This window comes from Geotrypetes seraphini, chromosome 1 (genome assembly GCF_902459505.1).
Source record: "Geotrypetes seraphini chromosome 1, aGeoSer1.1, whole genome shotgun sequence".
Classification (NCBI taxonomy): Eukaryota; Metazoa; Chordata; class Amphibia; order Gymnophiona; family Dermophiidae; genus Geotrypetes; species Geotrypetes seraphini.
In genome coordinates this window covers 114,995,501-115,013,575 of record NC_047084.1, presented here as the reverse complement: position 1 = coordinate 115,013,575, position 18,075 = coordinate 114,995,501, and the positions used below count along the sequence as shown (strand labels likewise).

The 18,075-nt window shown below is 43.3% G+C and overlaps 1 protein-coding gene across 3 annotated transcripts in view; it reads left to right on the top strand.

Annotated features, from left to right (window-relative positions):
* LOC117356745 (aldo-keto reductase family 1 member A1-A-like) overlaps positions 1–18,075 on the top strand; it is a 32,211-nt gene that overhangs the window by 12,760 nt on the left and 1,376 nt on the right. For 2 of the 3 annotated variants that reach the window (XM_033936385.1, XM_033936376.1), the window contains exons 3-7: positions 2,618–2,737; positions 8,958–9,109; positions 9,275–9,470; positions 14,056–14,255; positions 16,947–17,019. In XM_033936385.1, the coding sequence (XP_033792276.1) occupies positions 2,618–2,737; positions 8,958–9,109; positions 9,275–9,470; positions 14,056–14,255; positions 16,947–17,019 (741 nt within the window). The remainder of the gene's footprint in view (positions 1–2,617; positions 2,738–8,957; positions 9,110–9,274; positions 9,471–14,055; positions 14,256–16,946; positions 17,020–18,075) is intronic. The other variant, XM_033936394.1, reaches the window with a different exon arrangement.

Below are 18,075 nucleotides of genomic sequence, written 5' to 3'. Positions count from 1 at the left end.
TATTGATACAACCCAATATCTGCCTTGCCTTAGATGAAACCTTCTCCACTTGATTGGCAGTTTTCATGTCTGCACTGATGATTACTCCTAAATTTCGTTCTGCTTTAGTCCTAGTTAAAGTTTCTCCGTTCAAGAAGTACATCCTGCATGGATTTCCGTTTCCGAGGTGCATGACCTTACATTTCTTAGCATTGAAGCCTAGCTGCCAGGTTGAGGACCAACTTTCCAATGTAAGCAGGTCCTGCGCCATATAATTCTGTAAACTGCATTCACTTACTATATTACATAGTTTGGCGTCATCGGCGAATACTGTTATTTTACCTTGAAGCCCTTGAGTCAGATCCCCTATGAATATGTTGAAAAGGAGTGGACCCAGGACCGAGCCCTGCGGCACTCCACTGGTCACCTCCGATGTTTTAGAGAGGGTACCATTAACCACTCTCTGAAGTCTGCCACTCAGCCAATCATTGACCCATGCAGTTAGTGTCTCTCCTAACCCCATCGATTCCATCTTGCTTAGCAGCCTGCGGTGTGGGACACTGTCAAAAGCTTTACTGAAGTTCAGGTACACGACGTCCAAAGACTCTCCCAAGTCCAACTTTCTTGTTACCCAGTCAAAGAAGCTGATGAGATTGGATTGGCAAGACCTACCCTTGGTGAATCCATGCTGACTGGGATCCCGAAGATTCCCTTCATTCAAGATCGTGTCTACAAAAAATTCCTTCAACCAATCATAAAAGCCTGCATGAAAAGATGAGTTTTTTCTGTTGAAAACATGCACATCGCAGCTCAAAAAAGCATGGAATAATGGAAATACATTGAAGGAACTAAGGCCAGTACTGGACAGACTTGCATGGTCTGTGTCACCTATATGGACATTCAGTTGAGGATGGCCAGGGGAGGGCTTCAATGGCTGGGGTGGTTAAGATAGACTGGAGTGAGCCTTGACGGAGACTCTAGTAGATGGAACTAAGCACACTACCGGCCCGGGCTCTGGGTTTCTGGCCCAGAAATATCTAAGAAAGAGGACCATTTAAATTAAATGATTAATTTATGGATCATGTACAGTTGGGCAGACTGGATGGACCATTCGGGTCTTTATCTGCCGTCATTTACTATTTATATCCTGCGATAGTGGCCCTTTTACTAAGCTGCGATAGTGGTTTTAGCGTGTGCATGGCATGCGCAGAATTGCCACGTGCGCTAGACGCTAACGCCAGCATTCAGCTGACATTAGTTCTAGCCATGTGCGTGGGTGTAGCATGCGCTAAAAATGCTATCACAGCTTAGTAAAAGGAGCCTTAAGTTACTATGTAAGTAGATTGGGAAGAACATGCCATAAGTGTGATCCTACTATTGAAAATGATGTCAGTTGTTGGACCCCTGCTCTGCCAAAGGTCTGCCAATTTACATAGTAACATAGTAAATGACGGCAGATAAAGACCCAAGTGGTCCATCCAGTCTGCCCAACCGTACATGCTCCATAAATTAATCATTTAATTTAAATGGTCCTCTTTCTGTCGTCCACTTAGTTGTAAACAGGATATAAATATCAGACATAAATTAAATAAAAGAGTCTCTAGGTTTTCTAATAACTCTGTTCTTTGGGCATTTGCTAGCCAGGGGATGTATAGACATCCTATCTATTGATTGGATCTGATCTGGGCTTTGGAACATGTAGCACATAAAAGACGCACAAGGGGCCTTCAAGTCCTGAGCAGTCAAACTTCCATTTATTGAAGGACCCGACACGGTCCATGTTTCGGCGTATCTGCCTGCGTCAGGGGTCATTCAATGTAATAATAATAATAACTTTATTTTTCTATACTGCCAACACCCAAAAAGTCCTAGGCGGTTCAAAGAACAATGGAAAGATAGCCAAACAGATAATACCAAATATTGACTCTCTCAACAAGGTATAGCAAGAGTGAAGTTACATCTACGTATTAACAGCTAATGCATCGTTCTTTGTATGGATTACATTGAATGATCCCTGACGCAGGCAGATACCATGTGGGGTCCTTCAATAAATGGAAGTTTGACTGCTCAGGACTTGAAGGCCCCTTGTGCTTCTTTTTTTTTCTGTATCAATCAATTTTTATTGAAAATAGAAAATTTTGACATTGTTCGCATACAACGAACAGAAAAATAAACAATGGATACAAAGCAGTGAACAAAATAATAGTAGACCCCCCTCCCACCCTAAACCCCAATCTCCCCTCCCAATGGGCAAAGTGTCAAAGAACATGATATAGGATAGAAAAATTATATAACCAACAACGAGAGTTATGGAAGAGCAACAGCAATAAATATTGAAGATACATCCTCATCACCTCAGTTCAAGAATTCAGAATCAAGTCTAATTGAGTCCATAGTTCGTGAGTAGAGTCATCATAGCGACCATGATATTTATCCGTCAGCTTCTCCAGCTCTGCCAAATGGCCAATCTTGAAATGTAGGACCACAAGTCTGGTTCCATTTGGCAGCGATGACACACTTGGCTGCCGCCAGACACATACCCTTCTGCTTCTTGGTTATTTTGTACTTTGACTCCCTCTCTAGTTTGACTATCTTTGGAATGTGTCGTCATCTTCCCATTTTCTGCATCCTGTTGCAGGTGAAGGTTGCGGTCTCGCATGCACTGGCAGTAGGCTATCGCCACATAGATTGCGCATTTGCCTATGGGAACGAGCAAGAGGTGGGAGAAGCTCTGCAGAAGACAGTGGGTCCTCAAAAGGTAAATGAGGTTACGACTGATCCTCTTCCTTCCCCCCTCCTCTAGAAGCCTCATAGATCCAATGCAAGAAGAAGCACCAAAGTCATTTCCATCTGGGCATGGACTTTAGACTCCCATTCTGGGCTTTGACGTTTTAGTCACCACCTTGAGCACTCTCTCCTCTGCATGTGTTGACATGCAGTCCTCTGGTACAGCTTGCAAAGGTACTAAAAGTCCTTAGGGTCAAATTCTATACATGGCTAAGGTTACCAGAAGTCCAGATTTACCCGGACATGTCCTCTTTTTAGAGGAGTGTCTGGATAGTTTTCTCCCCTTCCTGGGGAAAAGTGTTTAAAGCCCTGTCTGCCCTGTCCCTTACCTACCTCCAGCTCTGCTGAAATTGAATCTTCAAGCCTGCCCCGAAAGTCACCTCTCTGGAGCATCCCGCATATACAGGCAAAGAAAGTTGCTCCACAGAGAAAGCTTCTGGTGCAGTCCGATAGCAGCACGTTCACCTCACTGTCTTCTGCCGGCCAGCCAAAGATTCAATTCAAGAACATAAGAACATAAGAAGTTGCCCCCGCTGAGTCAGACCAGAGGTCCATCCTGCCCAGCGGTCCGCTCCCGCGGCGGCCCATCAGGCCTAGTGCCTGAACAGTGATCCCTGATTAATTTACCTCTAATCCCATCCCTATAATATACCTCTACTCTTATCTGTACCCCTCAATCCCTTTGTCTTCCAAGTACCTATCCAAAGCTTCTTTGAACCCCTGTAGCGTGCTCCTGTTTATCACATCCTCTGGTAGCGCGTTCCATGTATCCACCACCCTCTGTGTGAAAAAGAACTTCCTAGCGAGGGGGACAGGGGGGAGAGAGAAGCACTGTCCCATGGGGGGGAGATGTTGGAGGGAGGGAGAGACAGAGACAGAGAGACAGAAAAGCACTGCGAGAGTGGAGTTGGAGGGAGGGAGAAAGAGAAGAACCCATGGGGGAGTGGATTGTAGAGAGAGAGAAAAGCACCCCTGGGGGAGGGAGGGAGAAGCACCCATGGGGGAAGTTAGAAGGAGGAGAGAAAGAGAGAAGCACCTGCAGAGGGAGGGTTGGAGGGAGGAAAAGAGAGAAGCACCAAAAGTGTACAGAAGATGGAAAGGGGAACTAAGGAAATGGATGAAAGGCAGGGCAGGAGCAAGTGGTGAAAGGTGGGGGGGCAAGGGCGAGACTAGTGGGAGGCGGCCCAGGGGTTGGGCTGGTACGAAGCATGTAGAGACAAGAACTTCCATAGGTTCTTTTCTTTTCCTATATGGAGCTGTGTGTTGAGGGGACGTCTACTGAAGATAAGTGCTCTTGATTTAATTCTATTTAAATATATTCATAGATTTTTTTTAAAGACTTGTTTTTGAAAATATCAATTTGTCAGTATGAGTGGAGTTTTTTTATGACCAGGGATGTGTCCTCGTCTTCAGATTTTTATTTGAAGTTAGATTGTCCCCTGGATATGCTATTTGCCTTATTCGGTATGACACCGAGGTCTTTTTCTCCACTTATATCTGATTTATACGAGTCCCTCTCACCAGTTTGTTTTTGAATGTATTCTGTTTTGTGATTTTGACATTTGGGCATTCAACTTGGATTTATTTTCTTTTTTCATATGCAAGGATTCCTTCTTTCACCTATAGAAAACTGTCAAGCTTGAAGATCAAATCCACCAATGGAATTGTCTTTTTTTCCCCCCTGAAATACAATTTAAGAATCCTAATTTTATCACTCTCTGAAGCGAAAAGACGAATAGGATGGTGTGAAAAGTAATTACATCCTGAGATGTTTCTAAAAATAAAGTAAGATCTATACAATTTGTGTCCACCACCCCCTCAGCCTCTGCTGCCTTCACAACTCAAGAAGACTCAGTTTTGTAATTCCTCTTCAGAACACCTTCTCTAAAGAATTTCTGGAGATGATAAATAAAAAATAGGAAAATTTAAAAAACAAAAGCGCATTTTTTGTCCTAGAGATGTTTTTCAAGGATAACCAAACTGCTCTCGATGGTGAGTCTCAGGTTAATAATTTACAAGGTGTTCATTCACTTCAGAGATGAGGGATAGAAGTCTTCCATCTACTCTGGACACCATTTTCCGAATCTCAAGGAGAGAAACATTGGAGGAAGAGCCTAACGGTAGCACAGCAGAGTGGGATTCTGGAGAACTAGGTTCAATTCCCACTACAGTTCCTTGTGATCCTGGGCAAGTCATGGTAGAGGTTTCTACCGCAGCCCAGGGCGCTAAATGCTCCGATACTTCTCCAACGTTCTTAGGAATTCTATAAGTATCGGAGCATTTAGCGCTCTAGGCCACGGTAAAAACCTCTACCAAGGATTAGCAAAAGAGGAGGTTAGATTTCAAGCCCACTAGGGACAGAGAAAGTACCTGCATAATATCTACATCTAGTGTTGTGTACTTCTAGTAGCACTATAGAAATGGCATTGCTCCTCTCCCTTTTTTATGAGCGACATTAAAGGAGTCAGTGTTATTGGTTAATTAAAATCATTAGTATTCATCACCTTGCCTCTTATGTTGCCTGTTCATGGGATCCACTATGTTAGATCAAGAATGGCTATTTTTTTCTATTGCTGGAAAAAAACTTTGGAACTCTGTTCCTGGAGTGTTGAGAGTATGCAAAGATCATATGTCATAAGAATAGCCTGGTCAGACCAATGGTCCATCAAGCCCAGTAGCCCGTTCTCGTGGTGGCCAATCCAGGTCTCTAGTACCTGGCCCAAATCCAGAGTAGCAACATTCCAGCATCTCAAAGTATAGCAAGATTCTGGAACCCCAATGAGAACAACATTCCAGAGCTGAGATTGTGATGTCATAATGGCTCATTCCACAGTGCCTCAGAGCTATCCTCATCAGTGATGTCACAATGGCTTCATTGTCCTATACTTGGCTCACGTAAGAACATAAGAATAGCCTTACTGGGTCAGAACAAAGGTCCATCAAGCCCAGTAGCCTGTTCTCACGGTGGCCAATCCAGGTCACTAGTACCTATCCAAAACACAAGGAGTAGCAATATTCCATGCTACCAATATGTCAATTATCCTATGTTGTGTTGCTATTTATGACTGTATGTATTTTGTAAACCGCTTAGGTTTAAGCGAGGTAAAGTTGTTTTTTTTCAATTAATATTGCTAAATTGTTGTGAATGCAGAAATAGGACAAGTTTCAAGTTTTTATTAACATTTGATCAATCGCCTATCCAAATCCTAAGCGATGTACATAGAATTAATTTTTTAAAAGGGAATTAAACAAATTAAAATAATTCATAAACATATTAACTCAAGACATGACTGACATGATCCGAGAGGTAAGGGGGAAGAAATACAATTGATTTTAGGACAGGAGAAACATATAAGGGAAAAACAATACGGTTTGGGAATAGAAGTGCGAGTCTAGAAAAGTCATTATCGGGCATGACTAAGGATTAAGGAAGATTGAAAGCTTCTTTGAATAAAAAACAAATTAATTTACTTTTGAAACGGTCTTCCATTTTTTCTTCTCTGATATAGGCAGGGAGAGCATTCCATATTTGGGGTGCTGTTACCGAAAAGATGCCTAAACGTCTAGTACTAATCTTAAGAGATGGGATAGAAAGTAGAGATGTAAAAATATGAGTTGAGGAAGTTAAAAAAAAAAAAAAAAAAAAATCATTCTGCATGTAAAAGCTTGTATCGCCCACACTCAAACATAACCAGCAGCACTGGCATAGCGAGGGTGAGAGGTGCCCTTCCTCCACCCTCTTCTCCACCCATCCCCCACTCCTTCCCTGCATGTACCTACCCTTTCCGTACCTCTTGTAACTTCCCCGGCGTGAGCAGCATCACTGACTCGCTGCCCGCATAGTTAACATCGTAGATTAGACAGACTACATAAATACTACACTAATCCCTTCATGGTACATGGGCTTGTTGTGCCACTGGGGCTTGAGCACATCTGAGAAGGTGAAAGCTATGCCATCGGTAGCTTCACTACCAAAAGGGCCTCACACGGCAGACAGATTTCAGTGGAGATGTCAGACTAACGATGGGCCTACCCATCTGGGCAGCAGCAGATGGGCAATGTTGGAGGGGAAGGATCGCGTTTGATGCAACAACATTGAATTTATACTGCGCAGAAGAAAGGCCCGGCAATCTACTTCTCTATTCTGCCATGAAAACTTGGACTCGAACACGAGTCGATGACACTTAACTAACTAATCCCTTCAAAAAATTTTAAAGAGTTTCCTTGTCCAATGACATTTTAGACATCCCTCATTTCTCATTCTGATATTAGATTACGCCAGTTTCTCCCATTTTAGATCTGATATTTCTTCATTGTGAAATATGATCAATACCTCTGTTCGGATGAAATTTAATACTGCAAAGACCAAATTGCTGTGGCTTGGTCACAAACCCAGCTTCCTTCCTTCTTCAATACCTTTACAATCTGGACAACATTTGATGATAGAGTATTCTTCTAAGGTTCTGGGCTTTGTGCTTGACTCTTCACTTTTGTTACAACTTAGTAAAAAAAAAATGTTTTTTAGTCTTCATATGTTGAAAATTTCTATTAACATCACTTTGCTAAATTAGTAGAGGCTATAATATTGGCTCAGTTAGACTACTGTAACTCTTTGTACACTGGTTTAAGTAAAGATAGACTGAAAAGGTTGCAACTGGTTCAAAATATGGCGGCCAAACTGATTTTTGGAAAAAGAAAGTTTGAGCACTTCTCACCTTTGTGGAGGGCACTTCACTGGTTGCCAGTTTATTTTAGAATTGAATTCAAATGCACTAGTCTAATTTTTAAAATTATAAATGGTATTTCATTTCATTCCAGGATCAAGATTATCTCAAACACAGAAACTCTCATTTCCTTCTGTCAGAGGTGTTAAGGCCATGAGATATAGTTCCCGTTCTTTTACATACATTTTTGCGTCTATTTGGAATACACTTTCTTCTGAAATCAGATTGGTTACTTCTCTTCATCTATTTAGGAAATCCCTGAAAACTCTTCTCTTTCAGCAGGCCTTAAATGAGCACATAATTAATCTAAATTAGTATTATGAGTGCCAATAAACTTGGACTCCTTTTCTGTCCTGTTGTTCCTTACTTTATAACAATAATGTAAACTGAGTCGAGGCCCAGTATCTGGGGATGATTCGGTATATAAATTTAATAATTGGATTGGAGCAAACATTCAATAATTTAATATACATATATCCATCACAGTCCAGATCTAGGTATATGTATCAGGTTCTGCACACCCCTTAGAAGACTACAAATCTTTGAATGCAAGACTCGGTTTTTATTTTTTTAATTGTGTTTTTGTTTTATCCCTCTTCGGTCCACTCTGCACTCCTATCCCCTTCTCCCTTACCTAACCCATCTCCATCTAACAGCATTAAACAGCAGGGCTGTTTGTGCCGACTGAGCATTACAAAATGGATGCAGATCATCAAGAGCAGACTGAACCAGTCTTAGACCTGCCCCGTTGCCTCTATGGTCTTCTGCTTTCCTTAGAGAACCTAAGAGTTGCCGCTGCTGGGTCAGACTGGTGGTCCATCCTGCCCAGCAGTCCGCTCACGTGACGGTCCTTAGGTCAAAGACCAGTGCTCTAAATGAGTCCAGCCTCACCTGCATAATAGAGAGTTGCATGGGGACAGAAATCCCACCCATCCCCGCCTGTCCCCGCCAGGATCCTCTCCGTCCCCACCCATCCCCGCAAGGAATTACCTCCATCCCCGCCATAAAAAGCAGCAATTACTTCTGACAGGATCATCAATTCCACAGTTTCTTTTGTGTTTGCGCTATTGTTTTCCTTGTGGAATCTCTTTGGTGGATCCCTTTTTTTGTTTTCTGTTCGGGTAATTAACTTATAAACCCCCTCTTTTACTAAGGCTGACGTGTCCATTATATTATATGGACGAACCCTGCTTCCAAAGCCTTCTATCCCCGTGGCTAGAGGGGGGTCCCTGTGGGAGTCCTGTGGGTTAGGGGGGGATTCCTGTGGGATTCCCACAATCCCCGTTCCCGTGTAGACCTCTACTGCATATGTCCCAGATTAGCAGGAACTTGTCCAGCATAATCTTGAAACCCTGGAGGGATGCTGTAAGCCCATAAGTGCAAAGGTAAAACGGAGACTGTCTCTCAATATTTGGAGCCTCATCTTTCATCTAATGGATAGCCACAGAACTTGTTTCCCACCCCCAGGTCCTCAGCAGAGAGGACGTGTATATCGTCTCCAAGCTCTGGAACACCTGCCACCATCCGGATGACGTGGAACTTGCCTGCAGACGCTCTCTGGCCAACCTACAGCTGCAGTATCTGGACCTGTACCTCATGCACTGGCCCATGGCCTTCCAGTGAGTACAATGTTGGCAGGGTGCACTGCACTAGGGAGGGAAGGGTGGAAATGTAAATACTAATGGGTGCATGTGTTACTCACAGGGAAACCTACACATTAGCCTGATGCCTAGGGATAAGAAAAATGAGGTAACTGAGCCCCTGTGTTCCTCTTACCCTTGTAGACGTGGAGAGGAGCTGATGCCCCGAAACACAGATGGCAGCATGCGCTATGATCTGACTCACTATACCGACACCTGGAAGGCAATGGAACAACTGGTAGACAAAGGTCTGGTAAGGGCCATCGGTCTGTCCAACTTCAATGCTCGACAGGTGGATGAGATCCTGGCAACAGCCACACATAAGCCAGCAGTTAACCAGGCAAGTACCACATGGCTGATGAAATTTACTAATAAGTGTGTTTGAAACTGCTATAGCTCTGTTCTGCCCTGATTTAGCTTCCTGTCCTGGCAAAATTATGCAGATAGTTAAACCTTAGGATTCCCAACGCACACGCAGGCAAGACCTTACAATTATCTGAAATATATTTTATTGAGTAAATAAGGTAAATGTACTCACACATGGTGAATCTCCTGGATGTTGCCGCCGAAGAAGAGAATTTAGATTCGAAGGATGAGGGAAGGACAGAGATGAAGAAAATGTTAAGCAGAAAGGTGCTCCAATTTTCAGAGTTGAAATGCTGAGTTTTTCATGCCTAAGGATGGGTAACTTAAGGTGAAAATACTGGTGCTTTTTGCTGGGGATAGAGCCACATGCTCAAGATGGAGGCAGAAGTGTGACTAGAGTGGAGACAAAAGAATCCCAGTGAGAACCAGAAGGCAAGAGACTGGGAAGAGAAGTAACCAACAGGGCCAGAGTTTGGCAATAGGCAACAGAGTGAGGTTATACCTTTGCAGACCCATCAGAGCAAAGGTTGTAAAAGTGACCAGGATATACTGCAGTGAGATAAAGACCCAAGCTTAGATGAGAGGATAAGGGAGGGGGGTCTTAGGAGAAAGACCACTAGAAAAACAACTTGTACAGTAAGCAGGGACAGTTGCAGTATGTAAGAAACTACATTGCACATAATGCCTTGCTCACACTCACTGCAGCATAAAGTTCCATGGAGAGAAGGAATATGTTAAACACTGGAGGCAGAACACTCCCTGCCTGATATCGGTAGATACCACTATTACTATTATTAAAACAACATCAGCAGCATGTAAAGTCCGTTCAAAGTCCATATACAACTGGAGAATGGTTAGGTTTGCTAGGTGTTTTCTTGTTCTGCTTGGTAAATTTCTAAAGTCTTTGGGGTTAACTTGCAAGTTCTTTTGGTCTCAGGTTGAAGCTGGGAGGGGTCTGTGAGCACCATGTCTTCATTATGGTCTTGTGGTTTGGTGTGTTTTCTACACCAGACTAATTGGTTAGTTCAAGCTGTGCAGGGTCAAATTCTGTCATTGTGTGCTTATTTGCCTTCCTTTGTTGTGTAGGGAATTAGCTCTTGCGTTAGAGGGAGCTAGAGTTGCAATCGGGCAGGATAGAGCAGAGGAACTCGCTATACTGAGGTTTGCTTCCAAAGCTTCTTTGTTTCTGACTTGCAGGGGAGAAATGCCTTTGCCTTTTGCTGGAAGCAACTCTGGGTCAAATTTTACTAGTCCCAGAAGCTAGAGGAGGAGGGGGGGAGAAGAAGGCTCTGAGTCAAACTTTCCAGGTGAGCTTGTCTCCTATCAACTAAATAGCTCCCCACCCACCTGGGCAGAGAGAATCCCTAGCAGCTCATCACTAAGCAAAAGATTACTGGAGGAGAGGGTGGTGGTGGGAGTGAGCTGAAGGACGAGTTGCTGGAAAGAACAAAAGGAGGGTCATTGACTATAATTGCTGACTGGAATATGAGGAAAGAAAATTCCTTATGTTCTCAGTATAAGAACATAAGAATAGCCTTATTGGGTCAGACCAATGGTCCATCAAGCACAGTAGCCCGTTCTCACGGTAGTCAATCCAGGTCACTAGTATCTGGCCAAAACCGAAGGTGTAGCAATATTCCATGCTACCGATCCAGGGCAAACAGTGGCTTCCCCCATGTCTTTCTCAATAACAGACTATGGACGTTTCCTCCAAGAACTTGTCCAAACCTTCCTTAAAACCAACTACGCTATCCACTCTTATCACAACCTCTGGCAACGCGTTCCAGAGCTTAACTATTCTCTGAGTGAAAAAAATTCTCCTACTATTGGTTTTAAAAGTATTTCCCTGTAACTTCATCGACTGTCCCCTAGTCTTTGTAATTTTTGATGGAGTTAAAAATTGACCCATTTGTACCTGTTCTACTCCGCTCAGGATGCTGGCTTTAAACTTTCAAAGAGACATGCTCTCTTGGAAAATGCACTGAAGTATCTTAAGCAGTACTTTCTGCCTTATATATGAGAAGGTTGAAGTGTGGGTTCAAGCCCAGTTCAGTTCCCTGTGACCCTGGGTAAGTCACCTAACCCTTGAAAAGGCGCTGCTAACCTTTTCAGAATAATGACCTTGCTACGACAACCCAATTGCTGTATATAATATAGGTTTATTAGTAACAGACAAAAGTCAGCTTACATGGAACAACAGTACAGCAAATTGAGCCAATGGATAACATACAGAGTAGCCGGCTTCTGATATGGATCCATCCTCAAGCTTAAGCCATCCGATATGCTACTTATATACTTTAGTTCAATAGCCTAGAGTACTACCTAGTTACAGATTACATACTCACTTTCTATTGGGTTGACACATCTATTGATTGTATAGTGTGCATACTTATCACGGAGCCATATTGAAGCATGATATCACCTAGTGTCAAATCTGATCTCTCTATTTCCCCCTGACAATGCATTCTTAATACTAAGTTCAATCATTTCTGAGAGTAGGCTCTTGTCCCGCAGTACTGGTGCCTGAGTTTATCTTCCTGTTTGGGTTTGTCTTCTTGGAAAGTCCCGAAATATCCAATGCTGTTATAGTCAGCAGATATTTGCCAGCTACTAGAGCAAAGATGAACCTCTCACATAAGCATATTGTTTCTGCTGACAGGGAGAGAGATGATTCTTTTATTATTCAGAAACCTGCATTCAATAGCACAACGTCTCTCTTAAAAATATCCTCTGGGGGTTTCATAGGGGTCTTCACCTCCATTGCCCCAGGTACATTAGGTAAACTGTGAGCCTGCTGGGACAGATAGGGAAAAATATTAAAGTACCCCGAAAGAAAAAACCACTTAGACAATCTCCATTGATAGCTGGTATTTAAATAATAAATAAACTTAGAAACTTGGCATACTTTAGTACATCTAGCCCTTAGTATTTTCCAGCATGATAGGTTTAGGTAGGGTTACCAGACGTCTGGGAAAACCTGGGCATGTCCTCTTTTTAGAGGACTGTTTGGGTTCCCGGTTGGCCTTTCCAAAACCTAGTAGTTTGTCCGGGTTTTGGAAAGCCCCAAGCTCCGGCCGCATCTGGAGGGCCTTCAACAAGCATGCGCGGAATGATGTCACACGCATCTGCACATGCTGGAGGCCCTTCAGACACAGCCTAGAAGTCGGGGGGAAAAAAGAGATGAGGCTTTTTGGGGGAGGGGCATGGGGCGGGGCCATGCATCCAGGTTTGTCAGCTGTTAAATATGGTAACCTTAGGTTTAGGAGACAGTACATTACATTACATTAGGGATTTCTATTCTGTCATTACCTTGTGGTTCAAGGCGGATTACAAATGGTTTGTCCGGATATTAGAAGTGTTTAGGGAGTAGTTTGTACATTTCTTTGAGTTGTTAAGGATTACATCTGAGTTGTCATGATATTAGAAGTTCATATGTAGTAGTTGCAGGTGATGCCGGTGTTAGTTCAGTTTTATCTGTTTTATGAAAAGAAGGGTTTTCATTTCTTTTTTGAAGGTTTTGTAGTCTGTGGTTGTGGTCAATAGGTTGTAGAGTTGTGGGTTGAGTTTTGCAGCTTGAGTGGCTAGGAGGTTGTCGTATAGTTTGTTTTTTTTGACGTTTTTGGTTGGAGGGCATGTGAATGGTGTGTGGGTTCTCCTATGTCTGGTTGAGGTGGATTGAATTAGTCGATTATTCCAATAGGCTGGGCTGTCTTCGTTTATTGCTTTAAATAGTAGGCAGTAAAATTTGAAGTGTATTCTTGCTTGTATTGGGAGCCAATGTGAGTCGTGGTATGCCTCTGTGATGTGGTCATATTTCTTTGAGTAGTGAGGTGTGCAGACCCTCATATGTGCCCCACATAGATGTCACACTGATACTCATCACAGATGAGTTGAGACCAGAAGGGACTGCAAAATGGAAGAGAGATTTGAAAAAGCAAACAGGATGCTAGGGATTATTAAAAAAGGGATGGTTAACAAGACTAAAAATGTTATAATGCCTCTATATCGCTCCATGGTGCAACCTCATCTGGAGTATTGCGTTCAGTTCTGGTCTCCTTATCTCAAGAAAGATATAGTGGCATTAGAAAAGGTTCAAAGAAGAGCAACCAAGATGATAAATGGGATGGAGCTCCTCTCATATGAGGAAAGACTAAAACGGTCAGAGCTCTTCAGCTTGGAAAAGAGACGGCTGAGGGGAGATAGGATTGAAGTCTACTAAATCCTGAGTGGAGTAGAACGGGTATAAGGGGTTTGATTTTTTACTGGGAGAAGCGGAGAGGAAGACAGGTGCTGGCACTCCACCAAGAGGGCGCCCGGGGCTGACCGCCTCCCCTTCCTACACCATTGATTCCATCCTCTTTCTATATGGGGAACCTGTGTTTATCCCACCCGTTCTTGGAACCATCACTCATGGCTAATGACTTCTAAGGTCTATGGTCCAGAAATAACACAAAAAAAGACATTTTCATTGAATCATGAAATTGTGATTGCAGGGCAGATTGGATGAACCATTCAGATCTTTATCTGCCATCATTTCATTGACTACGTGTGTCCTGCAGGTGGAATGCCATCCATACCTGACACAGGATGAGCTGCTACAGCACTGCCATCAGCAGGGGATAGCGGTGACAGCCTACAGTCCCCTTGGGTCAGCCGACCGGCCCTGGGCCAAACCCAGAGAGCCCAAACTCCTAGAGGATCCCAGGATTCTAGCTCTGGCTCAGAAGTATGGCAAGACTCCGGCACAGGTGATTCTGAGGTGCGTCTCCCACACATCCCGCTGCTTCTGAGTGGAATTGGAAGGGGGGGGGTCTGTCTGGAAGTATCCTGCTTTTCAAAATCAAATAACAATAATAACAATCAGCTAAAGAAAAAGAGGAGAATGTTGCCACCTTTTGGAGTTCTAGGGGGAGTTTCTATGACACCTGTTCTGAAATATGACTAACTGGCTATCAACCTAGAGTTACCATATTTTTCTCCAGGGACACAGGACCCTGCCCCGTTCTATCTCAGCCCCACCCAATTCCGCCTCCAGCTCTGCCCCGCCCCAAGCCTCCTCCCTTCTTCCAGACAAGTTCCAGCTGCATCTGCACCAGGCACAGGAGAACCCACTCACTATTCACACACCCACCAACCAAAAACGTTAAACGAGGAAAATTATATGACAACCTAATAGCCACCAAAGCAGCTAAACTGGACAGACAAATCACCACTCTATTGTCATCGACCTTCAAGAAAGGTACTAAAACCCTACTCTTCAAAAAAATACATAAAACCTATCTAACACGACCAGTTCCTACCCAAACCCCACCTACCCAATCTATACCCTTAATATACTCTAATATGCCCCCAATTACCCAACTAATGCTAAATGCCTCTATTTACCCAACACTTGCCACCTTAGATCTCGACAGCTCTCTGGTAATTCTTATCACCCAAACATTTACCACCTTAAGATCTCTACAACTCTTTGGTAATTCATATGTAACTTATGACATCTCTTATGCTATTCCTGTAAACTTTTATGTAATTTCTGAAAACTTTTATGTAATCTGCCTTGAACTGCAAGGTATTGGCGGAATAGAAATCACTAATGTAATGTAATCTGGAGGGCCTGGAGCATGGGCAGATGTGTGTGACGTCACCGGCACATGCTCAGAGGCCCTCCAGATGTGGCTGGAGCTTGTTGGGGCTTTTCAAAAGCCGGACAAATGCCGGGTTTTGGAAAGTCCGTCCAGGAGTCCGGACATGTCTGGGATTTCCCAGACATCTGGTAACCCTATATCAACCCATACATACACTTCCATACACTGTAGTACCAACTCCATGGAGGGGGCATTTTCAAAAAGACATCAAGGCCAAATTAGAATGCCCAAATTAAGAAGGGAAGGAACATGAGACATGGACGTCTGCTTAGCAGCGTTCTTAGAAAATGGTAACACAGATGTCCCTGCAGAGCAGCCTACTGGTTAGTGAGACTGTGAACCAAGGGACTTAAGTTCAAATCCCACTTTAACATATTTTGTTAATTGTGAATCCTCCAGGAATAGCAGTAGACTGTATCTGAATATAAACTGTTTCTATAGCCTTATATACTTAGATAGAGTAGATCATACTGTACACTTCTCCCTCCGATCTGCGGTTTCAGCATCCGCAGATTCGGTTATTCGCGATTTTTTTTTTTTAATCTGTTTTCATTTTTCAGGCTATTTTTAAGCCCTCGTAGACCCCCCTTAAGCCTTACCTGATGGTCTAGCGGGTTTTTGGGGCAAGAGCGATCTTCCTATGCTCCTGCCCTGTGCAGATCACTCATAGGAAATGGCTGCTGTGAGCTCCCGTAGTCTCTCGAGACGATGATGGGAGCTCATGGCAGCCATTCCCTATGAGTGATCTGCATGGGGCAGGAGCGTAGGAAGATCGCTCCTGCCCCAAAAACCCGCAAGACCACCAGGTAAGGCTTATGGGATGCCGGGGGGAAGCGGGGGGTGGGTCAGAGCCAACCTGAATATTATTCGAGGTTTTTTAATATTCACGGGCCGGCTCTGCCCCTAACCCCTGTGGATACGGAGGGAGAAGTGTATTTCTGTTCCTGGATGGCTCACAATTACAAAAAAGTCATAGTAATAATAAACAAGAACTGAAGTGGGATTTGGGCCTAGTTTACAGTCCCCTATGCTTAGGGTTATCAGACGTCCGGGGAAACCCGGACATGTCTAATCTACTCTAATTCTTAGTCTTATATACCGAATCATCTCCTAAAGAAAGATCCATTAATATTCATTGGAGCTATAACCTACAAAGCGATGAAACATGGTGGTTTTTAAGGTTTTGCGAAAGATCTGAAGAGATAAACACAATCTACTTTGAAGAGGTCGTCCATTCCATATCGCAGTTAGTAAGTAAGGAAAGGAGTGTGAAATTTTACTAATAGACTTGATTCCTCTCAATGATGGAAAAGAGAGCTTATGCATATGAGTGTTTCGAGATAAAGACATCAAAGGAACAAATAGTCCATGTGAAAGTTTTTCACACTGACAGCGCCAACACTTTGGAATTCACTACCACAACATCTGTGGGAAGAAACGTCTACTGACAAATTTAAAAACATTCTTATTTAAAGATGCCTACGATTTACAACTCTCCTATTTGCAAAGAATAACATTGAAGGAAGAGCAAATCCCTCCCTCCCTCCTGCCCCGCATCACCACTAGACCACCAGGTAAGGTCCGAGATGCAGGAGGGAGGCAGAAGGGATGCGAGAGTCGGCCCAAAAGATTTTTGTGAATTTTCAATATTCGTGGGCTGACTCTACCCCTAACCACCGCGAATACGGAAGGGGGAGGGTATTTGCTAGCATTGGTGGAGTTCTTAGTGTGAGAGCATCTCTAGATATTTTCTGTAGCATTTATATCCTGTGCTTGCATTTGGCCATCTTTTGTACTCCCCATAGGTGGCAGCTGCAACGGGGAGTAACATGTATTCCAAAGAGCTCAACCGCATCCAGGATTAAAGAAAACCTGGAGGTAAGAGAAAGGGCATCTTCCCATTGCCTTGCCATGTCAGAACACCCTGGGAGAGGAATCGCTTCATGACATCAGGGGTGAGGAAAGGGGGAATCCCAAGCATTGTGTAACAGCAACATCTATGAGTGAGTCTAGGGATTTCTGAAGGAACCTGTGCTCTATGGCCCTCTCATATAAGGAAAGACTAAAACGGTTAGGGCTCTTCAGCTTGGAAAAGAGATGGCTGAGGGGAAATATGATTAAAGTCTACAAAATCCTGAGTGGATCGATTTTTCACTCCATCAAAAATTACAAAGACTAGGGGACACTTGATGAAATTGCAGGGAAATACTTAAAACCAATAGGAGGAAAACTTTTTTCACTCAGAGAAAAGTTAAGCTCTGGAACACATTGCCAGAGGTTGTGGTAAGAGCGGACAGCGTAGCTAGTTTGCAGAAAGGTTTGGACAAGTTCCTGGAGGAAAAGTCCATAGTCTCTTATTGAGAAAGACACGGGGGAAGCCATTGCTTGCTCTGGATCGGTAGCATGGAATATTGCTACTCCTTGGGTTTGGGCCAGGTATTAGTGACCTGGATTGACCACCATGAGAACGGGCTACTGGGCTTGATGGACCATTGGTCTGACCCAGTAAGGCTATTCTTATATTCTTATTTTCCCAAAGGTTCTTACTTCAGTAGGTGAGTTATAAATGGGGCAGGGAAGACCATCCTCTTCTCAGAATATTATATAGCCAATAATGCAACAAAGAGGACATACAGTAGTTGGCTAGTCCCCACTAGGAACAACACAGTAGGGACAGGGGATAAGATAATCATAGCACAGATAACCAGATTTATCAGGAAGTTAGTACTTCCAAGATAAACACAGATCACGGTACAGACACTAAGCGCGAATTGAAATAGGAGGAGTATGAACAGAGTACACGATACTAAATGATTCCTTGTTGACATTTGCGGGATACAAGAATCAGTATGGTATGTGTGTATATAAGAAGGTATAATATGAATAAATACAGTATATGATATATTTTATATTGGTATGTACAAATATATATAA